Raw genomic sequence first — 25,557 nt, forward strand, 5'->3', positions numbered from 1 at the left:
CTTCGCCTCCGGGGACACAGACGCATGCGCACCGTGCTCTCGACGAGGCGGCCCTGGTGCTGGTGGCGGCTGCTGCGGTGTCTGTGGGACGGAGACGGTGGAAGTGCCATCTTCGGCTCGGTTGGCCCAAACTGCGGCTCATGGCACTGAGTGGCATCCGTCGTCAGGTCAGCTGGGGCGGGCGTCTTGGAACTGGCTGGGCGGGGGCCGGGGGTGATTCGCGGGTCAGGAAGGGGCCTACCTTGTTTCAGGCCGCACTGGGGTTGCGGCCTCCCTCTCCCGCCCTGTTTGAGGCCTGGCCTAGCCTGGCCTCGGCTCCCAGCTGTCTGTGCCTTTCTCCTTCCCACCTGTTGGGTGGAGCAGGGCGAGGTTTCTTTTCTTAGACCAAACGTTTCTCTGACGAGTGCGCCTTATGAAGGGCAGGGAAATGCGGGCCTCCGCCTTGGTTTAGGAAGCGTTTTGGGGGCTAAGTCTGAAGCCCTAGCTTCCCCAAGAGCTGGAAACCGGTGTGCGGGGACGACGGGAGGTGCAAGGGGCTCAGTAGGAGCCGTCAGAGGATTGAGAGAATTCAAATTCTGTTAATAAAAGCTTGTGGGCGCCTTGTAGTGGCGCGTTCGGCGTTCCGACTATACAAGCCACACTGTTGAGACCCTGAGTCACAGCACCCCAAAGATCAGCCAGAGCTTTTGGCAGCATGGGATAGAATCAGAAAAAACAGATGTTAAAGATCCTAGTAGGACCTTTTAAAGACACCTATTGAAAAACAGTGTTTACCTTTTGTAATCAGAGACCAACACTGGTGTTTTTCTCGCTCTGAAATCACATCTTTAATAAGTAGTATTGCTCTTAATGTGTTATTGATGATATTATAATGCCATATTATTTTATGTGGATTAAATTGTTTTTAGTTTGATGTTGCTGTTGCCTTCTCTTTAAGGACTTGAGGTTATTTGGCATCTGATCCAGTCTGTTCAGAAATTAAACTTTTTTACAGCTGGAAAGGTTGAAGCTTAAGAAAACAAATTTTATACAGGGAAGTATGAAGCTTATATTGGAACTTCAGTGTTTTGGTCTCTCTGGGAGCTTAAGTGGATTAAAAAAAACAACTGTCAGGTACCCCCCTCCCCCCTCCCATTTATAACCTCATTCTAGAGTTGCAAAAGTTGGAACTTTCCACTGTTCAGCTTCTGGTAGGGATAAAGTGAACGAAAGAAGTTGTGCTCAAGAACTCTGGTTCCTAGATTGTGAACTCTGGAATAATTAGGGGCTGACCAAAGATGGCTAATTAGTAGGTGGTATGAGATATTTGAAGTGAGAATTGAAAAGCAGAATTTTTTTTTAGTGTCAGAGTATTTGGTTATATTTTTACTTACTTACCTATAGTTGAGTAAGAAAAAGATTTTTATAAATCAAATAATAAAAGGTGTGTGTACACATATGTTTTAAAGAACAGGGGCGTCTGGCCGCCTCAGTCAATAGAGCCCGTGACTCTTGATCTCAGGATTATGAGTTCAAGCCCCACAGTGGATGCGGAGATTATTTAAAAATCTTAAAAAATAAAGAGAAAGAACCGAACCTTCTGTGGTATGTTAATAACTAATCTGCATGAAACATAGAATTGTGTGTGTGTGTGTGTGTGTGTGTGTGTGAAAAATAGTCAAAGGAGAAAGAAAGTAGTAGTTCCAGTCAAGTGGTGATTTTTCCCCCTAAGTCAGGTACCCCCCTGAGGGGGTATGCAGTCATTTATGTAATAGTCATTGAGGGTGATGCAGTCATTTATGTAAATACATGTATATGAAGTTGAGTTTCTGGAACATATTAAGTGTTTAATATGTGGAAAATTAAAAAAGGTCAATCTGTGAACAAAACCAGTGGTTCTGATAGTCTCTTCTTAACAACTTGTGTCTTCAAATTGTGTATCTGTGGATGAGGAACAGAGTAACTTGCAGATTGCAAAGCTAGTTGATTTGCAGTACTCAAACTACTGACTTTTTAGTCCTTGGTGATGACTTTAGATTTTTTTGTGTTGCTGTGTTTATGAAAAGAGTAATACATGGTATGATTTTGAGTGCCTATAGAGAGTTAAGAGAGAAGGTATTAAATTAGACTTTACATTTTTAATTATGTGTGGGTTATCCTCCAAAAGGCCTTTTAAATTTTTTTTAAAAAAGGTTTTATTTATTTGAGAGAGAGAGAGCGAGTGAGCACGAGTGGGGTGAAGGGCAGAAGGAGAAGCAGACTCCTTGCCAAGCAGGGAGCCTGACTCGGGGCTTGACTCTGGAACTCCGGGATCATGATCTGAGCCGAAGGCAGACGCTTAACCGACTGAGCCACTCAGACACCCCAAGGCCTTTTAAATTTTAAGAAGGCATGCTGAATTGTTAGTGAAATGTTTAATGTATGCTGTAACTGAACTAAAAGTTGAATGTATGATATAGAACTGTATTTTTTTAATGTACTGTATAGTCATGTTATAATTTATCATGTTTCCTTTCATGCTTGTGGACTTTAGGCCTCTAATATGATTTTATAAGAAAGTGAAATGTAGTAAAAAGGCATTGATTGGTTTGTGAGTTGAGAAAAGGAGGAAAGTTTTGTTAGTATAAGAGAATAGAGTAAGCCAAGGTTTGGACATGAAAAATATATTGGACTCTGTAAATAGCAATGAGGAGGAATACTGCAGGATTAGAATATTTGAAAAGTTAAGTTGGGGCCGTATTTGTCACTTTTTCAACAGAGATTTAATGTGCTATTATATACTAGACACTGTTTAGGTTCTAGGAACACAGTGGTGAATAAAACCATGGCCTCTATTCTGCTGAATTTAATATTACAGTAATGTTAATTTATCCGTAGTAGTAGTGTAGCAGTGTTTTTCAAATTTTTTGACTGCGACCCGTAATAGGTTGTACATGTAATATTGCATCCCAGTAAACAGTAGTTGCATTCTGTATTTCAACAATACGTACTCAATGTGTGCATGAACTCTGATATATTATTTTTCAATTCTGTATTTTTCCATTAAAAGAAATGAGAAGCTGATTCAAAGCAGTTTGAAATTTGAAAAACATTACTCAAGAAGGGATATAAAATAGGGGCACCTGGCTGGCTCAGTCAGTAAAGCATGCAGCTCTTGATCCCTGGTTTGTGAGTTAGAGCCCCATGTTGAGTGTAGAGATTGCTTAAATAAATAAACTTAAAAAAAAAAAAGACGGGAGATGATAATTTCTTTTTTTTTTTTTTAAAGATTTTATTTATTTATTTGACAGAGATAGAGACAGCCAGTGAGAGAGGGAACACAAGCAGGGTGAGTGGGAGAGGAAGAAGCAGGCTCATAGCGGAAGAGCCTGATGTGGGGCTCGATCCCACAATGCCGGGATCACGCCCCGAGCCGAAGGCAGACGCTTAACCGCTGTGCCACCCAGGCGCCCCGGGAGATGATAATTTCTTAAATCATAGTAATAGCTGTGTGAATAAAGGGGATAGTTAATCTTCACGGCAAGGTATTTGTGATTATTTTGTGAATGAGGCTTAGAGAGGTTAAGTATCTTGCTCAGTATTCCCTAATGAGTAACTGGGCCAGATCTTTAATTCAATTCTTTCTGAATCTAAAGCCCAAATACTTTATTTAATTAATTTATTTTTTAACGGTTTTATTTATTTATTTGGCAGAGAGAGTAAGAGAGCACAAGCGGGGAGAATAGTAGAGAGAGAGGGAGAAGGAGGCTCCTGGCTGAGCAGGGAGCCCGACAGGGGGGCTCCATCCTAGGACCCCGGGATCATGACCTGAGCTGAAGGCAGACACTTAACCATCTGAGCCACCCAGGCGCGCCTGAAGCCCAAGTACTTTATTATACCCCTTCTCATTTGGCTATGAAAGTAATACATTAGCTGTTAGTCTGGAGAGACTAAGGACTCTGATGCTATTTATTTATTATTCAATGAATTGAGTGTGTAGTACTAGGCCTCCGGGTATACTGTATCCCTGTGTATTGGTAGATCTGGTCCTTACTCTCAAGAAACTTGTAATCTAGTAGGAAAGATGATATCAAACAAATACCACAAATGTGATTTGAGCTATGGAGAAAAAGACAATGCAGTGGAAGCATCGTTGAGGGAACCTAACTAATTTGGAGTGTATGGGAATACTTTTTAGGAAGTGATGTTTAAACTTCGCATGCAGAAGAATGAGTAGACTTCAGCTAGGTTGAGGGTTCTAAGGGGGGATGGGGTAGAGGTGTAGGAGAGTGTTCCATATTGAAGAAACTTGGTACACTAAGGCCTTGAAGTGGAAAGGAGCTGAGCTGGAAAACAAAACCAAACCAGACTTCAGCAAAAATAGAATTTCTTGGCTGCAGAAGTTAGTAGAGAACGGGGAGAGTTTTGGTGTTAGGATGGGTTTGAATCCTGTCTCTTTTCCTTACTAACCATATAACCATTGACAAATTATTTAATCTTAGTTTTGTTTTTCCCATTCTTAAAAATGAATAAGTGGCATTCAGCAAAATACTTGTTCAATAAAAGGTGTCTCAGGATTATCAAAATTATAGCAATATATGATGACATGCATTCATTCTTTCACAAGTGTCTTCAGTGTGCCAGGCAACTCAGTATGCAATAACTGAATTGTGTGTGTGTGTGTGTGTGTGCTGTATAATTACAGCAAATGTCACAAAATAGTATACCTTTACTATGTGTGAAGCACTCTGATAAAAATTTTTTCCATTTTTCATTTGCAAAAAAGGAGAAAAAGCTGGTCTGAAGCAGTCTGCAGTTTGAAAAATACTAGTGGGGGAGATAAAGATTACTTAAACTATAGCAGTAGTATTGTGAATAAAAAGCAGGGGGTGGTTAATTCTTATGTTAGGGTATACTAAATATGTAAATTATTTACTTTGTTAGAGTATAATATTATGGATAAAAGAAAAAATAGAGGAAGGTAAAGGGGATCAAATATGATAAAAGGGATCATGTATGCTGGGATGGGAGCAAGTTACAATTTTAAATAGAATTGGCCAGGTAGGTCTTATTGAGAAGGTGACATTCCCTCCCCGCCTCTTCTCTCTCCTTTCCTTTCCTTTCCTTTCCTTTCCTTTCCTTTCCTTTTCTTTTCTTTTCTTTTCCTTTCTCTTTCTTTCTTTCTTTCTTTCTTTCTTTCTTTCTTTCTAGATTTATTTATTTAAGAGAAAGTGGGAGCGGGCATGAGGAGGGAGAGGGAGAGAATCTCAAGCAGACTCTGTGCTGAGCACAGAGCCCCACACCAGGCTTGATCTCAGGACTCTTGAGATCATGACCTGAGCCGAAATCAAGAGTCAGATGCCCCGAGAAGGTGACATAACAACAGAGGAGGTAAGGAAGGCATCTGGGAGATTTTAGAGAGTGATGAAGAAACTAAATTGAAGAGTAAATGGAGGTTACAGAAGTAGAGATAACAAGCTTGTAAAACTTCATTGGCTTTGTCCTTAGAACAAAATCCAGATCCTTTTTTTTTTTTTTTAAAGATTTTTAAAATTTATTTGTTTGACAGAGAGATACAGCCGGTGAGAGAGGGAACACAAGCAGGGGGAGTGGGAGAGGAAGAAGCAGGCTCCCAGCAAAGCGGGAGCCCGATGCGGGGCTTGATCCCAGAACGCTGGGATCACGCCCTGAGCCAAAGGCAGACGCTTAACTGAGCCACCCAGGTGCCCCAAAATCCAGATCCTTAACATAGGTTATGACTGATTACCCTTTACTTGTTTTTGAGCTTAATTGTCATATATATGTTATGAATTATTATATAGAAGAAGAAAAACATTTACATGTTTGAATGCTGTTGGAAGTGATTTGAGACACTGAGAGAAACTCAGGAGAGTAAAGATAATTTAAGAACCACCATTCTTAAGAAGATGGGTGGTAGAAATGATCAGATCACGAGTTCAGGATGTGACCTTTGCTAGGAACAGAGATACTTTATCCGTTATGACCAAAGGAAGGAGGAGAACCAATAATGATTATATATTTCAGCCATTATAGGAATGCTATAGTAGAGATACAAAACAAATACTTTGAGAGTGGGAAAGAGGCAAGATTATAAATGAGGTATGGTGATTTGGAGGTTGGTATCATAATAGATTTGCTTCTTGGAGAGGTAAAGAATTTTAAGAAGTAAATGGAGGCTTAATAGAAATCAAGAGGATAAAGACTTACCACTGGTTGTGGCAACTAGCTCATTATGAGATGCTAGTATTTTTATTGGAGTGGTATGGACTGGACTGGATAGTGAACCAACAGATATTTATTTTCTTAGGAAAAATGCTGCAGTGAACACCCTTGTTAATGATAAATTCTTTAAAATGGCCTTTAAAAAGAATTATTTCTAACTATAGAAATGTCACTTTTTTATGTATTTCTCTTTTATCTAGCAACTTTGTTAGTCTAATACTTCTAATAGGTTGCCTGCGGATTCCTCATTATTTCTTTAAGAGAAAATCTACAAGTGTTATTGGTAGGTCAAAACATACTTAATTCTAAGGTTTGTGCTACATGTTGGCATAATGAAATTTGAGAATATAACCCCAGAGAAATAGCTTTTCAAAAATGGGCATTTACATGAGAAGATTTACTGTGACGTACTTAGTAAAGCCGAATATTAGGAAGGACTCAAACCAAATTGACCGATATTTAAGCAAATCCAGAGGTATGGACCTTCTTGCTTATCTGTGTTTCTGCGAACGCGCTAAACAAAGACTAGTCTCAGAACTTGCTCTTTCTGCTGCCTGGAATTTTCTTGCTCTATATATCTGTATAGTTGACTTTCTTACTATATCATCCTCTCCTTTTTTTTTTTTTTTCTTAGCACTTAGTACCATGTACATATTGTAAACTTACTTTTTTTTTTTTTTTAAGAAATGTCTATATTCTTCAACTAAAATGTCAACTCCTTGAGAGTAAGGACTTTGTTTTGTTCACAGGTAAATTTCCAGTGCTTAGAACGGTAATACCTGACATACAGAGGTTGCTCACTAAATATCTATTGAATGAATATTATTCCACAAGGAAATGATAATGGCTAGAGATTTAAAAAAAAAAATACAAAATAAACAGGGTTCAGCATAATTTGTAAACCTAATTTCAGTAGAATAAAAAATAAGTAAGATAACATAAAAGCAAAATAAAATTGTGGAAACCCGAAAGGACAGAGGACAGAAGAGGAAGTTTCAACATAATAATTAACAATGTTTTAGAAGAAACAGATGAACTGGATTTAACTGATGAACTTAGGTTTTCATTTTTCTGCATTCAGTTCTGTGCCTGCAGAGAGAGAAGTTAAGAAGTAAGAGGGATCTTCCTACAAAACTCCAGAAAGGCTCAGGAATTTTGGTTGCCAAGTGCCTCTGAGGATGAGAGTGCTGAGTGGAGCTAAAAATTTGAGGATTGGTTAAAAGTCTGAATTGGTTGAAAGTCTGGAGTACTTTAGACCTTACATTTTCCTTCTCCATATAGTATAGCCAGCAAAAACCTAAATGTTTATTATTTGAAAAGGGTGGCACCAGAGAAGTTTCACACAGCTGGTAGGAGTTGGGACAGGGGTGAAGGGTCTTAATGAAAATGGGAAATTGAATGAAAGTTTACATATTGAATGGTGAGATCACTAGCACTGTTTTTCTTCTTTGCTCCCAGAATGCTTGTTGCCTTCTTTATATATTTTTAAGTTGGAACGTTCTTCTTTGGAAAAACTTAACACCAGGGAAATGATGCAAGCAGTGACATTTAGTGAGTTCTTCAATAGAATGCCATCCTGCACTGAGGCTCACCAGTGTTCAAGTTTTATCTAGTTTCTGATTTTGTGTGATGCCTCACACTTCTTGAACAGCAGTTTGAAGATCACTCTATATTGAGAGACCAAAACAAATAATCAAAAAAACACTTAGAAGAGACAGTGCTGAGAACAGAAGAAAATTTAAAGTGATTTATAGAGAGAGAGCAGGAGATACTGCACCAGTGAAACAAGAATAGGAGACTATAAAATGGATTATTCAGAGTGAAAAAGGGGAATTAAAATTTTGAGTCATGTATTAAAAATCTAGTAAAGTGATCTCAGAATAGAACGAGTCAAAGGGATGGGGAAAAATATAGGAAAAGGTAAGAAAAGTAGAGGATTAGTCTAGGACATCCAACACCTGAGTGATGTGAGTTCAACAAAGATAACAGAGAAAACCAAGGGAAGAAAATTATCACATAAATGATAAATTTGGAATATAAGAATTGAATGATGTAAATATCTAGATTAGAATAGGCCTTCTGAATGAATGCCAGCAGAATGAGTCGAAAAGACTTACCTTAAGGCACATCATTTTGGAATTTCAGAACACCTGGATTAAACACTACCATGGGGAAAAAAACAGGTCCCATATAGAGGAGTTTTCTCAATAGCAGCACTCAGGGGGCGCCTGGATGGCACCGTAGGTTAAGCGTCCAACTCTTGGTTTCATCTTAGGTTGTGATCTTGCGTTTGTGGGATTGAGCCCTGTGTTGGGCTCTGTGTTCAGGGTGGAGTCCGCTTGGGACTCTCTCTTTCTCTTCCTTCCTCCTTCCCTCTCCCCTTGCCCCTCCCCTCTGTGCTCATGCACGCACTCTCTCAAATGAGTAAACCTTTTTTTTTTTTTTTAAGATTTTATTTCTTCATTTGAGAGAGGGAGAGAGCACAAGCAGGGGGGGAGGGGGAGGGAGAAGCAGACTCCACACTGAGCTGGGAGCCCTACGTGGGGTTTGATCCCAGGACCTAGAGATCGTGACCTGAGCCGAAGGCAGGTGCTTAACCATCTGAGCCACGCAGGCGCCCGTCAAATGAATAAATCTTTAAAAAAAATAGCAACACCCTATGCTAGGAAACAAAAAATTCCTTCAAAAGAAAAAAGAAATTTTTTTTTTTTTAAAAGAAATCTCTATGCTTAACATAGGGCTCAAACTCACCACTCTGAGATCAAGAGTCTCATGCTCCACCGACTGACCCAGCCAGGCGCCTCCCTTTAAAACTCGAAAGAAACAATTATTTTCATTCTAGAATTTTTTTTTTTTTTAAAGATTTATTTATGTGACAGAGAGACAGCCAGCGAGAGAGGGAACACAAGCAGGGGGAGTGGGAGAGGAAGAAGCAGGCTCCCAGCAGAGGAACCCGATGTGGGGCTCCATCCCAGAACGCCGGGATCACGCCCTGAGCCAAAGGCAGACGCTTAACGACTGCGCTACCCAGGCGCCCCTCATTCTAGAATTTTATACTTAGATAATCTTTCATTCAGTTATGGGGATTTTAGAATTGAAAAGTCTTAATTTTTTCACCCCACATGCTCTTTTTCAGAAGTTTATAGAAATGATTCTTCAGAAGAGGGAATAAATCAAGAATGAAAAAGATTTTGGCTGTTATACATGAGATTCAGCTGGAAAAGACTGAAAGGAATTCCCTGGGTCAAAGTGAACAGACAAACTTAGATAAGACAAACCAGTCTGGATTGCTGGAGAGGGTTAGATGGTTTCAAACAGGATGTCTCCTGAAGGGAAAATGGACTTTGACAGTATGAGGGTCAGTTGTTTTTTTTTTTTTTTTGCTTTTATTTTAAGTAAATTATTCCACATGTGGGGCTCAAACTCATGACCATAAATGAAAGTATCAGTGAAGAGTCACATGCTCTACCAACTGAGCCAGCCAGGCACCCCGAGTATAGGTTGTTTTTGAAGAACTTTTATAAGCGCTCTTCAGGAGTTTGAGATCAGTTTTCAAAGACAATCAAGCATATGAAAATAATGAGGAAAGATTTAAAGAGGTAGAAGCAAGGAAATGTAATTATAGTATACAAAATAGCTTGAAAAAAATGTTTACATAGGCATACTGATGTAAACCTCAATGTTGGTTTAACTCTAGATTGAAATTGGAGCATGTATGTGAGAGGGAAGTTGTGGAGGCATGTTTGGTATAATAACTAAATTCTAATCTTCTCTAATAGTAAGAGCAAAAAATGTCTAAAATTGAAAAATCAAGAAATAAGATAGACCTCCAGATAAACTCTATTTTCTTTCTTTCTTTCTTTCTTTCTTTCTTTCTTTCTTTCTTTCTTTCTTTCTTTCTTTCTTTTCTTTTCTTTCTTTTCTTTCTTTTCTTTCTTTTCTTTCTTTCAAGATTTTATTTATTTGACAGAGAGACAGCCAGTGAGAGAGGGAACACAAACAGTGGGAGTGGGAGAGGAAGAAGCAGGCTGAGCTACCCAGGTGCCCCTACTCTGTTTTCTGCTAGTTTTATAAAGTCACAGTCAGCAGCTTTTTTTCCTGCTCTTAAAACTTCCGCAAAAAAATTTAAGTGCATTGTGAAGTTCTTTTTTCTTTTCCTTAGTTATTTTATAAAGTACAACATCAGGATCGGAAAATGCTATTTGAGGATTTTGTTGTTTGCACTGATACTTTCATTTATGTAAATTTATGGACTTCCACATGCGTTTATCTCATCCAGTGTTCTCAACAGCCCCTATGCAAGTATTATTAGTCCCTAATTCCCTAATTTAGAAGTGAGGAAAGTAAGACTGACCTAGGATCAGATGCTGTTAAGGGAGAGAAGTAGGACTGACTCCCCTTACCCCCTGTTCATTCTAATATTTACCGTACTATATCTTATGATGAAAGAAGGATTTGGACGGGTACCTGGGTGGCTCAGTCGGTTAAGTGTCTGCCTTTGGCTCAGGTCATGATCCTAGGGTCCTGGGATCGAGCCCCATGTCAGGTTCCCTGCTCATCAGGGAGCCTGCTTCTCCCTCTCCTCCCCATTCATGATCTCTCTTGCTATCTCAGTCTCTCTCTCTCAAAATCGTAAAAAAAAAAAAAAAAAAAAAGAAGGAATTTTAATTCCTAGTCTTTTGTACTTTATATTTCCTAATTTAGTTATAATTAAGCTGTTGTCTTACCTATTTTTTGGTGACAAAAACCACATAACATAAAATTTGTCTTAATTGTTTTTAAGTGTATAGTTCAGTAGTGTTAAATATATTTACATGGTTGTAAACAAATTACCAGAACTTTTCATTTTACAAATCTGAAACTATGCTCATTAAACAACTCCCCTTTTCTCCCTCACTCCATTCCCTGGTAACTGCATTCTGCTTTGTTTCTATGACTTTGATTACTCTAGATACCTCACATAAGTAGAATCCTACAGTGTTTGTCTTTTTTTTGTGACTGGCTTACTTTGCTTAGCATAATGTCCTCAAGTTTCATCCATATAGACTATGACAGGATTTCTTTCATTTTAAAGGCTGAATAGGGGCGCCTGGGTGGCTCAGTTTTTTTAAGCATCAGACTCTTGATTTAGGCTCAGGTTGTGATCTCAGGGTTGAGAGCTTGAGCCCTGCTTTGGTTCCATGGTGGGCCGTGGAGCCTGCTTAAGAGTCTCTCTCTGCCCCTCTCCCCTTGCATGCACACGCTCTCTCTCTGTTGTTCTCTCTTTTTCCCTCTCTAAAAAAATCCCTAAAGGCTGAGTAATATTCCCTTGTGTATACTACATTTTGTTTATTCATCTGTCAATGGATATGTGAGTTGCTTCCTCCTTTTGGCTGTTGTGCATAGTGCTGCTATGAATGTGGGTGTGCAAGTAGCTCTTTGAGTCCCTGCTTTTAGTTAATTTGGATATATACCAAGTGGGATTCTTTGGTCACATAGTAGTTCTATTTTTAATTTTTTCAGGAACCTCCATACTGTTTTCTGTAGCAGTTGCATCATTTTACAATCCCACCAACAGTGTACAAGGATTCCAGTGTCTCATCCTTGCCAAGACTTGTTATTTTCTGGGTTTTTTTGATAGTAGGTATCATAATGGGTGTGATGTGTTACCTCACTGTGATTTTGATTTGCGTTTTTCTGATGATTAGTGATGTTGAGCATCTGTTCATACGCTTGTTGGCCATTTATATATCATCTTTGAAGACAGTCTATTGAAGTCCTTTGCGCATTTTTAAGTCAAGTTATTTTTTTTTGTTTTTGCGGAGTTGTAGTTCTTTATATATCCTGGATATTAACCCGTAATTGGATATAAGATTTACAAATATTTCCTCCTATTCTTATGTTGTCTTTTCACTCTGTTGATTGTGTTCTTTGGTGCACAAAAGTTTTAAACTTTGATGTAGCCCATTTGTCTGTTTTTACTTTTGTTCCCTTTGTTTTTGGTGTCATTTCCAAGAAATCATTGCCAAGTCCAATATCATGAAGATTACACCTATGTTTTCTTCTAGAAATTTTATATTTTTAGGTTTTACATTCAGGCTTTTAATCCATTTTGAATTAATTTTTGTATGTGGTATAAGGTAAAGCTCCAACTTCATTGTTCTGCATGTGAATATCCAGTTTTCCCAGCACCTTTTGTTAAATTGACTGCTCTTTCTTTGTTGAATGATGTTGGTACTCTTGTTGAAAATCATTTAACTACACATGCAAAAGTTTATTTCTGGGGTCTTTGTTCTGTTCTGTTGGTTTGTTTGTCTGTATGCTGAAACCACAGTTGTCTCCTTCCTTTTGATATTTTTTGTCCCTTTGCTCTTTCATGTTGCTAATTTTAAGTTATTGGTTGCTGTCAAGAGTGAAGCAGGACTAGCTAATTGCCACATTATGAAGAATATGTTGGAATAATTTATTAAAAAAGTAACTTTATTCTTTTTTTGGCTCTGTGATTTTTGGAGTAATCAGAAAAGTGATCTCCCTAAGGGTAAGGATGATGTTCTTAATTCTTTTTTACAAGATTTTAATTGCAGGGTGTGGAGTAATTGATAATCTCAAGATGAAGGGGAGTGGTAAATTTGCTGATTGCAGAAGAAACCATTATGTCCCACTTAAGTATGCAATTAGAATAGGGCTGGTAGTAAATGACCCAGAATGTATCAACCAACATTTTTTTGTTTGACAGGGACTTTGAAATCAAAAGACACAAACCCGTAACTAATTTAATTTGCATATGGAAAATTAATCTTCAAATGTGTCTTTTTTTAAAGAAGGGGGAAAAGAGAAAAAAAATAAATTGAGAACTTCTTTGCCTTTTTCTAGGGCCTCAAATGGCTCAAACCTGGAAAAGCTAATGGGAAGGGAACTTATTTTTTCTGATAGTCTAATACTTTGGATTCTTTTTTACTGTGTAGCAACTAGGTTTGCTTCTTGTATTATTTCTTATCAGGTGCCTCTGTAGATATATTTCTTTCATTTCTTCTCAAATTCCTCTGGCTCTGTCCTGCTTGCTTTGCTGCTTACACTTTCTCTTCCCCAGTATAAAACCTGTTCATTCTGGTTGGTTTCTCTTTCATCTTCAAATCAATTCTAATTTCTACCTGTTTGCTGTCAAGAAGGATTTTTCTGTCAAGTAGGCTTTTTTCTACTCAGAAATAATTAACTCTTTTTCTATTGCTCTAAAGCTTATTGTTTTTCAAAGTTAAGACCCAGTTTTGTATTTCCTGAAGCTCTTCTAGATAGCTATAATTTTCAGTTGATTTCTCTAAACTTTGACTTTGTTTCATTTAAAATTCTCTCTCTTTCTGTTTTGCCTGTTTTTGAACTCCAGTGAATTAATAAGCCCTAGAGTAAAGGACTTTATCTTATACTTAAGTATTCTCTACCAGGAATGTAATATAGTACTAGACATACATTAGGTATTAACTTTTTGTCTCCATCCAAACTACCCCTCTTCCCTTATTTTTCTCTTCTCTCTCCTTTTCTTCCCCACTTTTTTTTTTTAAGATTTATTTGAGAGGGAGAGAGTGCATGCACGTGCACGAATGGGGGGAGGGGCAGAGGGAAAGGGAGAGAGAGAGAGAATCATCAAGCCGACTTCCCTGGGCCCAGAGCCCCATTCAGGGCTTGATCCCAGGACCCTGAGATACGACCTGAACTGAAACCAAGAGTCGGATGCTCATCCGATTGAGCCACCCAGGCGTCCATCCCCACTTCTCTTTTAACATTCCTTAGATTTACCTGGTTATAGTTAATTCTTCCAGTGGCATTCAGCCTCAGGTCTCCTAATTTAACATGTTAAATTTCTCATTTGTTGGGATAAAATTTACTTCATACTATATTTTGAAATAATGTTTTAAAATTTGGATTTCATATCTGCTTGAGAATTTACAAGATACCCTCTATACGCACAAAAAAACTAGTAAGAAAAACTCACAGAATGTTTTATAATGTATAATATAAAGATCTTATTTCCTTAGTTTACAGAAAGCTTGTACAAACCAATAAGAATAAAAATTAGTAGTGTAATAGAAAATATGAATGAAGGATGTAAAGGCATTTAAGAAAAAAAAAAAGGAATTCAGCTTTCTCTTAGTTCTTAAAGAAATGCAAATCACAATGAGGTACTATTTTTTTAATCAAATGAACAAAAATTAGGTTTTATGATACTTAGTACTGACAAGAAGAGATGGAAGAATGGCCATTTTCATGCATTGTTAGTGGGTTAATCAGTTAGGACTTCATTTGTCTGCAAGTAATAGAAAATCTGTCTATTGCTAGTAGTTTAAACAAATAGGGACTTATTTTCTGCACACAGTGTGAAGTTTGGATTGTGTTAATAGTAGCTGGTGGTGTGAGGGCTGGCATTTCTTAATTTTCCTTGCCAATCCCTTATTGACTGCTTTAAGAACATAGGTTGTTTTAGATATGTTCACATTCAAGGTGATAAGAAAGTGGTAGAACCTGCACTATTTGTGACTGTCCCTTTTTCTCAGAAAAGCAGAATCTTTCCCAGAGCTCTACAGCAGATATCCTTTGCAGTGTCATGATTCCCTGATGGGGCTAGATATATTGCTACTCTGACCAAAAACAGTGTTTTATTAGGAAGATGGTGAGAGGGGATATTGGATAGGCAACTGAAAGTGTCTTGCCACATGGCTAATGCAATTTTTCTAGAGATAAAATTTCAACATCTTCCCAGATTTAATATACACATATTCTTTGATTCATTGGTTCCATTGTTCAGAGCTCAAGAATGAAATTAATATATTCCTTTAATAGCTAACTGGGGCTTTTAAAAGGTGGTTTTGATGATGCCAAATAAACATTTGGAAGATGTTCCTCTTATTTGTGTTTCCACAGATCATTAACTGAAGACAAAATAAACAACTATGCAAAATTCTCACATGGATGAGTACAGAAATTCTAGTAATGGCAGCACAGGCAACAGTTCAGAGGTAGTGGTAGAACAATCTGCTGATTTCAGTACTGAGATAATGAATGTTACCGAAATGGAACAGTCCCCTGATGGATCTCCTAATGTGAATGCAGCTGCAGAAGAAAATGAAATAGCAAATGCTGTGGACCTTCCAGTGACAGAAACGGAAGCAAACTTCCCTCCAGAATATGAAAAATTTTGGAAAACTGTAGAAAACAATCCTCAGGATTTTACAGGCTGGGTATATTTGCTTCAGTATGTAGAACAGGAGGTTAGTAACTATTTAAATGGAACTAGAAGGGACAGATTAATCAAGTAATATCAGATGAGGTTCACTGTTTTGTAATTAAAGTTGCCTCTTTTATAATTTTCAGATTAAGTTGAATAACATTGGATATGTACATTTTTTAGTTTTAAAAATAACTTTCATAACATTCGTACATATTTGTCAGTATTAGTACAAAGTAATATTTGTAATAATTGGTGTGTGTGTGCATGTGTGTGTATAATTACTGAAATAAAAAGTTACCTTGCTATTTGACAGAGTTACTTCCTTTTGTTTCAAAGGATAAGACTGTAATATGCAAGAAAAAGATCAGCTGTGTGTGTGGTTTTTAAATCTGCCAGTTTATTTTATTTGAGCTAATACATTTGGAAGAAAGAATAAATATTTTTGTGACACAAATTTCCCAAGATTTTTAAACACCTTGTTTTATTTTCATCAGAATCACTTGATGGCTGCCAGGAAAGCGTTTGACAAATTTTTCATACACTATCCGTATTGCTATGGTTACTGGAAAAAGTATGCAGACCTTGAAAAGCGGCATGACAACATTAAACAATCAGATGAGGTGCGTACATTACTGAATAAAATTATCTCCATTAGGTACTGTAAGCCAAATAATAACAAAACAAAGACTTTTTTTTTTGGCTGGCAGTACCTACGATTTATGGTCAAACAATTTTATAGGGTATTTTATTTGCATTTGTCACTCTTGTGGCATTTGTAGCTAATATTTTCTCTCTTTGTTGGCAGGTGCGTTAAACCTCTACAGTTTGTCAAGCTTTGCAGTGCAAGCCTCTGTATTACACTGCAGCTTAACAAGTAGGGCAGGGCTTTTCTCTCACTTACATTTATTTCTCATTTTCCAAACAATATAGTTGGTTTGCTAGTCACATTTGCTACGTCTTATTGCATTTTTGGTCAGACGCTGTCATTGATGCTCTAATGGGTCTGTGCCCTATGGTCTGTAACCCAAAGCCTGCCCACACAACCCGGTCAGAATGCAGGGACTGCTGCGCTTTGAAGATCAAGACTCTGCACGTGGGGATCAGAACATTGCCATGTTCTATCCAACCTCCACCCAAATGGTAATGGTAGATTATTTAAACAAAATTCCAGTAATTAGTATTTCTAAGGTTCACCGGATAACACAGTGTTGCCTCTCTGTTAAGAAATAATTAAATATTTGAAGTACAGTTTGTTGTTTTCTTCTTAGGTGTATCGTCGGGGGCTTCAGGCAATACCTCTTAGTGTTGACCTATGGATACATTATATAAACTTCTTAAAAGAAACATTGGACCCTGGTGATCCTGAGACAAACAGTACAATAAGAGGGTATGCTAAAAATTGATATTCAGATATCTTCAAAGTAGAAATAAATCAAGTATTCTGATGTTGATAATCGAACTATTCATGCTAAACCGAATGTTTAACATACAGTTCTTTTTCACTATTTAAAAAAGTGATACATGTAATAAACTTATGCATGATTATAAAAATTGCAGATAATAATGTCCTCATTTCACACTCCCGTTCCTTAGGTTCCCAATCCCATTCCCTCCGTGGTTTATGAATTGTGTGTTCTTTCATATACATACGGATGTGCATACATATGTGTGTATTGTACATATTTGATTTTTAAAACTATAACATTGTAATATTTCAAGCATTGCAAAAGTATTTTGTGGTATCAAAGTACTGTTTTGTATTTGACGTCCTTATTTATAGGAAATAATCAGTGGTGCAGTAAACATGTCTGTATTAGTCATCATTTAGAGCATGCTAGAAATGGAACTTTTTAAAAATTTTTATTTATTTTATTTATTATTAACATATGTATTATTTGTTTCAGCGGTACAGGTCTGTGATTCATCAGTCTTACACAATACACTGCACTCACCACGTAACATAACCTTTGCAATGTCCATCACCCATCCAACCCATCCCTCCCACCCCCCTCCACAGCAGCAACCCTCTGTTTCCTGAGATTAAAAGTCTCTTATGGTTTGTCTCCCTCTCTGGTTTCTTCTTTTCTCTCTCTTCCCCTGTGATCCTCTGCCTTGTTTCTCAAATTCCACATATCAATGATATCATATAATAATTGTCTTTCTCTGATTGACTTAGAGAAATGAACTTTTGTCAAAGAGAGCGCACAACTAACTTATCAAATGTTCTTTTAAAAGTGGTATCAATTTTAAACTCCCGCAGTATATGAAGAGTAGTCATATTTTCCCATGGTTGTGCTGCATTCTCTTTAACCTCCAGTGATATCTCATTATTTTAGCTCGCATATCTCTAGATTGCTCGTCCCAGTTTGCCATCTTCTCATATACTTGTATAAGGCATTTGCTCATTGCCTGTTCATATCATTTGCTTATTTTACTTTTGGATTGTCCTTTTCTTATTGATTATAGGAATGTTAAAATGTGTTTTTGGTTTTTTTTTTTACCAAAGTATGTGAACATAGTTTAAAAAGTCAGTGTTAAGCTGCTTGTAACAAAAAGCAGTCCCTCCACCCCTCTTCAAGTATTTTAGCTGTTTCCTATATTTTCCTACGTGTTTATAATAGTAGCTCTTTACTGTTCTTTCTGTCTCTTCATTACATTATGATTTTGTTTGGTAGATGGGATTTTTAGTTCACTTATACCCTGTTTTCCCATTTCTTATTTTTCCAATATAGAGCCTTTTATTTTTCCTGGAGTTAATTACCCCTTTTTACCCTCCCCTCCTTTTTCCTACTTGCTTAGTTTTCTTTGAACATTTAAAATTTCCTACCCCCTCCAACAGTGACCACTGACTTTCCACAAGGTACAAATACTGTGTGCATTTTTTGGAAGCTAAAAAATGTATATATCTAGTGTTATTCTATTTAATCTGAAAATTGTGAAAGGGAATTTTACTCTGAAGTTTGTAAATTCCATTTTTTACCCTTCTTTTTGGGGGGAATCCTTCTTGGATCCTTCTCTTCTGTAGTTTGGATTGGTTGCTCTGTTCTGTTTCTGCCATAGAGCAGTTATTTTGAGATTTCCTCATCATGAATCTAGGAGATAACCTTTACTTCTTTCCTGGGTTTCAAGCTCTAATTTTGAGAATTTATTAGATCCTGTTTTTTCTTGCCTGCTGCCTATCTTTAGAGGCGTGCATCCTGTAACTTCTTGATAAAGAATGCTTGGGATGAAAAAAAAAAAAAAAGATTTTGTAAGTCTGAAACACCCAGTTGACGATCCAGTGGGGTATAGAATTTTGAGTTGGGGAAGTAATTTTTCCTTAGGGCTTTGAAGGCATCTCTCCATTCTCGTATAGCTTCTGGTTGTTGTTACTGAGAAGTATGATAACTCTCTGGATTCCCTTTGTGTGACTTGTTTTTCCTCATGGAAGCTTTTAAAATGCAGTTTTATAATGATATGCCTTGATTTGGGTTTTCTTTTTCTAATTCATTGTGCTTACTAGTGGGCCTTTTCAATCAAGGGTGCTCATGTCTTTCTCTTCTGAGAAATGTTCTTATTCGGGTGCCTGGCTGGCTCAGTCAGTATAGCATTCAGCTCTTGATCTTGAGGTCATGAGTTGAGCTCCATGTTGGGTGTAGAGTTTGCTTAAAAAATATAATAAAATTTAAAAACCATATTATTATCGTGTATATTGTTATGTTGATAATTCCCTTCCTATGGTTTTCTCTATTGTTTTTTAATAGTTGGACATTGGATCTTCTGTTTTAATCATTTAATTTTCTTATTTTTTTACTTTTTACGTGTCAGATTTTGTTTGGCTTTTTGAGGTATTTCCTGGGCCCTTGTATTGCAGTTTTAATACTTGCTATCATTTTTTTAAAGTCCAAGAATCTTTTTGTTTATTGTTCCTTTTCTTGTATCTTCCTATTCTTGTTATATGTCTTAATATCTTTTTATTATTTTTTAAAAAGTATTAAGGAGTGTTAAAGTTATCCTCTGCTCCCAGCATAGTTTTCTCTGAAGTGTTTTTGTTTACTTGTTTTCATCTCTGACTTGTCTGATTTCTGGATTTCTATTCATGCTAAAGATTAGATTTTAGGGGCACCTGGGTGGCTTAGTTGGTTAAGCATCTGCCTTCAGCGCATGTCATGATCCCAGGGTCCTGGGATCGAGCCCCATGTTGAGCCCTGCTCAGAAGGGAGCCTGCTTGTGCAAGCAGGCGCTCGCTCTGTCTCTGTCTCTCTTTCTCTCAAATAAATAAATAAAATCTTTAAAAAAAAGATTAGATTTTAATAAACTGAGTGTGAGCTCTGTGTGTTTTTTTTTTTTTAAACAGATTTCTTTTTTTTTTTTTTTAATATTTTATTTATTTATTTGACAGAGATAGAGACAGCCAGCGAGAGAGGGAACACAAGCAGGGGGAGCGGGAGAGGAAGAAGCAGGCTCATAGCTGAAGAGCCTGATGTGGGGCTCGATCCCATAACGCCGGGATCACGCCCTGAGCCGAAGGCAGATGCTTAACCACTGTGCCACCCAGGCGCCCCAGCTCTGTGTGTTTTTTATGGAGGGTGTTATTAGCTGGCTTGGTGGGCTTCACAGTAGGGTGATCATGGCCACTCAGGTTTTGTTGGGACTATCCCAGTGTTGGTACCCTCATATTTTACTACTGCACCAGGCGGTTTCTCATTGAAGGATCATCTGATCAGCCTGGGAATGTATACCTAGCTCCGGAAATCCCATAGCTGGGCAGGAAAGGAGGTTTAAGGTCTCTTACCATTCCTTAAGGTGACCTTCTTGTAAACATCCTCACTTTAGTTCATTACCTTATTATCATATTTCCTCTCCCAACTTCTTCCATTTTTCTTAGTGCCTCGTGGTTTAATTTTCTGAATCATTTTGGGATTCTGCAGGGGCAGTAACATGTATTTTACTGACTTGAGAACCTCAGACACAGACATATACATGGGTGCATGCGTGCATATACACATACTCCTAATCCTTAGTGTGTGTGTTAACATCCTCCAGTTTTAGCACATTTTTAAGCTTTGTTTAGGATGTCTATTTATCGTCTTTTTCTTTTTTTTTCTTAGTGTGGTTTAACCTTTAATCTTTTATTGGTGTCTGAGTCTTCTGCCTGTCTTGCCAAGAATATATAAATCTGGTATTTTCTTCTTTTTTTAAGTTTTCTTTGTTACTCATTCATCTGGCATTTAAGTGTGTCTTTTGTAAGTCATAGATTAACCTTTTATTTTGTCCAGCTCTTTTGCATTGATTTAAAATAACCTTCTTTATCATATACTAAGTTCTCATATGGACGTTGATCTGTTTTGTTTTCTTGGAATTGTTTTGTGATCCATTTTTCTGTTACCTGGTCAATGCCATACGTTTAATTACTATAGCTTCCTAATTTCTTTTGATACCTTTCAGGAAAATGCCCTCTGCGTTGTCCTTTTTGTATGTTAGCTGAATGTTAAAATTTGTTTTAACCTGTTCCACTCAGATTTGTTGGAGCTTTGATTGGAATTGTATTAAAGTTGTAGATTAATTCAGGTAGTGTAGTTTTATATTGTTAAAAATCCCTCTTGATTGTAAGATATTATTTTGAAAATATGTATCTAAAAGTTTTATCCCACTGGGATATCAAATCCAGTGATTAAAATTGCTTACAAAAATCTCTTGAAATGAGTTAAGTAGTTTAAAAACACAAGGTGGTGGTGTGTTGTTTTGTTTTTGTTGTTTTTTAGTAATCTGTAATTTTAGAATGAGGAGAGACTTCTGAAAGTTTTAAAACATATGTATACTTCTCATTACCTTACAAGGCAGTTGGGTGTCTTCTTGGAGAGTTATTTTGCCAGAAAATTATTCCTTAAATTGAGATAAAATTTGTCTTTGTCTTCTGCTGTAAAGAATCTATTTGACAAACATTTCAAGTTTCACAAATATTTAAGTGTCTACATTGTCATTCTATATGTTTGCAATGTGTACATTTTGCATTGTAATTCTGTGTAAGATGAAATTACATGAAAGTACATATATTTCCTTTATGTTTCCTTACTCTTTAAAAATTAGCTGTTGTACACTTTTTTGTAACTCCTGTCCTTTACTCCCTACTTGAAGCAGTTGAGTGTAATTTTGAATTTAACACGATCTTCTGAAATTTAGAAATGTTTTATTTTTACTTTTAATTAAAAAAATTGTATAATTGACATATATTAGTTTCAGTTGTACAACTTACTGATTTGATATATATTACAAGGTGTAGAATTAATATTTTAAAAATGATTTTGTCTTAGAAAGATAAGTTAGAGGTGATTTAATTTTTCAGAACTTTCGAGCATGCTGTTCTAGCTGCAGGAACAGATTTCCGATCTGACAGACTGTGGGAAATGTATATTAACTGGGAAAATGAACAGGGAAACCTGAGAGAAGTTACAGCTATATATGATCGTATTCTTGGTATTCCAACACAGCTGTATAGTCACCATTTTCAGAGGTGGGTGGAAAAATCCAATCATTAAAATATATTTGCTTTTTCAGGTAATTAATCAATATCGAGGATTATAATTCTCTTGAAATGTCATGTGAGATTCTTTTAGATACAAATAGGAATAAATTTTCTTGCTTGGTAATCACAATTTATATACTTTTAAATTTTGACATTTGTCTGTACCCTTTGTGAAATATTTAGGAACTTTACTGTTTTTATTTGTTTATTTTTAAAGATTTTATTTATTTGAGAGAGAGAAGTAGCAACCGAGAGCATGAGTAGGGAGGGAAGGGAAAAGCAGGCTCCCCACTGAGCAGGGAGCCTGTTGCGGGGCTCCTTCCCAGGACCCTGGGATCATGACCTGAGCCGAAGGCTGACGCTAACTTACTGAGACACCTGGGTGCTCCGGAACTCTACTGTTTTTAAACAGAAGTTTTTCTTTATCCATTTTATAGATGAGAAATAATGGGAATCCTATCTAAGGTATTTCAGAGTGATGAAGGAATGAGAAAATAGAACCCAAGTTTAATTCTTTGTGGTACTAAGTTAATAGAGTACATGGCACATAAATACGCTTATTTAAAATTTAATGATTTACTTGGGGCGCCTTGCCGGCTCTGTCAATGGAGTCTGTGACTTTTGATCTCAGGGTTGTAAATTCAAGCCCCAACCTGGGTGTAGAGATTACAAAAAAATACAATACAATAAAATAAAATCTTAAAAACAAAAAATAATGTACTAAAGGTACATTCTTGTGATTCATATAACACCTTATACCAAAAACAGTGAAAGATCTATTTTTTGTAGTAAATATAAATCTGTTTGTATTCAATCAAAAATAATTTCATTTAAATTTTCCACTATGATTTTCTGTCATGACTGGTATTTCATTTTTATGAGTACTGTTAAAACAACTAATTCTGAATGATGTAATTTCCACATTCTGTTTTCTGATGTACTCAAAATATCCCACTGATAAGGACTCAAAGTCTTTCTGAACAAGAAAGAGTGTATTCTAAGTATTTGCTATGTTGATAAATACTTGCATTTTTTAGCTACCATATCTTCTGCATATTTGTTACAACTTTTATAATTACTATAGTGTTAGAGCATGTAAAGTTAGGTACTTTTTAAGTAAGTGATCTTCCAAATTTTTTTGCTAAAAAAGTAGAAGACTTTATGAAGCATCTAAAAAGTTATGTGGATCAATTCGCTAAAGATAGAAGTTATGCAGATCCAGATTAGGAATAGGAATTGTATATATCTGAATATATGGTCTCTGTTTTTTATGAAATAGAGGAGATGCCCAGTTTGTAGGGTATAATGACCTAGGAAGACACTTGATAAAAGACATTATTAACACCAGCCTTGACATATGGAAATGCTTGATGAATATTTGTTGAATAAATGAATACAAAGGTTTTAAAAATCCTTATAAGACAAGGATGTTGCCTTTTCCTAAACCAGTTCTTCTAGGATCTATAGTACAGATAAAGTCTGTGATGATAAGAACTTTATTTTTGGTAAGAAAAATAAAATATAATTAGGAAACACTTGTTACATGTCATTTGCTGTATGCCAGACGTTGTTCTGAATGCTTATTTATAACTTCTTTTTTTTTAAAGATTTTATTTATTTATTTGACAGAGAGACAGCCAGCGAGAGAGGGAACACAGGCAGGGGGAGTGGGAGAGGAAGAAGCAGGCTCCCAGCAGAGGAGCCTGATGTGGGGCTCCATCCCAGGACTCCAGGATCACGCCCTGAGCCGAAGGCAGACGCTTAACGACTGCGCCACCCAGGCGCCCCAATGGGGATATTATTATCCCCATTTTATGAAAGTAGAGGCACAGAAAGATTAAAATATTTGCATGAGGTTGCATAGTGTTTGGGAGTTGATTGGAACATAGATGGTGTGGCTCCGGAACATAGACGGTGTGGCTCCAAAGTTCTTGGTATAGTCTCCTCCAAATCTTTTTTGTTGTTGTTAAATGAATATCCCAGGGGCGCCTGGCTGGCTCAGTTGATTAAGTGTCTGTCTTCCGCTCAGGTCATGATCTCAGGGTCCTGGGATCAAGCCCTGCCTTGGGTTTCCTGCTCAGTGGGGAGCCTGCTTGTTCCTCGGCCCCTCCATTCCTGCTCATGCTCTCTTTCTCTCTCAAATAAATAAAATCTTTAAATAAATAAATAAATGAATATCCCAGTAGGTTTTTAAAATTGTATATATGCTTATAATAGACATTAGATTGTGTTATGCATACCACTCTTTAATCTGTTCTTTTTCTTTTTTCTTTTTTTTAAGATTTAGTTATTTGAGAGAGAGAGGGAGAGGTGGAGAGAGAATCTCAAATAGAGTCTGTGCTGAGCACGGAGCCTGATGCAGGGCTCGATCTCACGACCCTGAGATCATTACCTGAGCCAAAATCAAGAGTTGGATGGTTAACTGACTGAGCCACCCAGTCACCCCTAATCTGCTCTTTTTCATTTACTATATTGACATCTGCTTTCCTTATCAATGTATATAGCAAACTCACAAGTCGTGTTTGTGTAATGAAATCTTATGACATGACTAATTGCTTTGAGAACCAGTGAAATGTTTTCTTTTGCTTAATACACTCCTACTTGGTCATTTATTTAGCGCTTGCTATATAAAAGATTATATACCATTTAAGTTTTAGAAATAAAGGCTCAGAGAAGCTATATGTTGAATGGCGTTGGCTCTCAAGCTGGTCAAAAGTGTAGAGGAGGAAGCATATGTTTAAAACAAAAGTGTTCAGGGGTGCCTCAGTGGCTTAGTCGGTTGAGTGTCAGACTCTGATTTCAGCTCTGGTGGGGGTCTCAGGGTCTTGGAATCGAGACCCAGGTTGGGCTCCATGCTCAGTGGTGAGTCTGCTTGGGATTCTTTCTCCCCCAAACCCCTCCACCACTTTGCACACATGTGCGCTTCCCAAATAAATAAATAAATAAATAAATCTTTAAAAAGAGAAGTGTTCTAAGTGCTGTAATAGAAATATCTCTGTTGTGTAGGTTTGTATATTGGAGGTATGCTGATGACTTTATTGCTAAGAAAATGCATAATTTTAAAATTTTCCTTAGCATTAAAGTTTGTGATGTTGATTTAACTTCTCAGACCCAGTCCCTGGTGGTTCCTAAGCTTCAGACCTATCTAAATACTGATAATTTCCCAACAGGCACTGTTGTTTTGTACTTCTGTGACTATAATACCTTTTCTGCTTCCCATTTGCCTGGTGTTAACTCATACTACTCAAAACCCTACAGCTTAATGTTTTCTGTGTGAAACTTCAGTTTGCCAAAATAGAAGTATTTGTTCTGTCATTTGTGCCAGCACTCTGCCTATTTATTTACATTTGTGTTTTTTTAAGAAAGATTTTATTTTATTTATTTGAGAGAGAGGGGGCGGGCAGAGGGAGAGAGAAACTTCAGTAGACTCCGTGCTAAATAAATTAGCTTTATAGTAGGAATGGCTGATGAACATTTACTGTATAGTATTCATATTTTATCACCATTTGAGACAATTTCCTATATAATCTAGCAATTATTTTAAAATTTATGCTCTCTGTAAGTAGTCATCAATTTTAAGTTTTTTATTTGTAGCCTAACAATTTTGAGTTTTAGTATTTATCTGAATATTAAATCTGTTCATTTTCTTTTT

General features: G+C 36.9%; 1 protein-coding gene across 5 annotated transcripts in view; it reads left to right on the forward strand.

Annotated features, from left to right (window-relative positions):
- Nucleotides 1-25,557, forward strand: part of PRPF39 (pre-mRNA processing factor 39) — a 37,114-nt gene continuing 11,557 nt past the window's right edge. The window contains exons 1-5 of one of the 5 annotated variants that reach the window (XM_026513658.4): nucleotides 1-167; nucleotides 15,094-15,440; nucleotides 15,895-16,020; nucleotides 16,669-16,787; nucleotides 21,726-21,893. In XM_026513658.4, coding sequence (XP_026369443.1) covers nucleotides 15,123-15,440; nucleotides 15,895-16,020; nucleotides 16,669-16,787; nucleotides 21,726-21,893 — 731 coding nt within the window. In that variant the 5' untranslated portion in view covers nucleotides 1-167; nucleotides 15,094-15,122. Of the gene's footprint in view, nucleotides 168-15,093; nucleotides 15,441-15,894; nucleotides 16,541-16,668; nucleotides 16,788-21,725; nucleotides 21,894-25,557 lie in introns of those variants that run through there. The other 4 variants (XM_026513660.4, XM_026513659.4, XM_048218883.2 and 1 more) reach the window with 4 other exon arrangements.

This window comes from Ursus arctos, unplaced genomic scaffold (assembly GCF_023065955.2).
Source record: "Ursus arctos isolate Adak ecotype North America unplaced genomic scaffold, UrsArc2.0 scaffold_37, whole genome shotgun sequence".
Classification (NCBI taxonomy): domain Eukaryota; kingdom Metazoa; phylum Chordata; class Mammalia; order Carnivora; family Ursidae; genus Ursus; species Ursus arctos.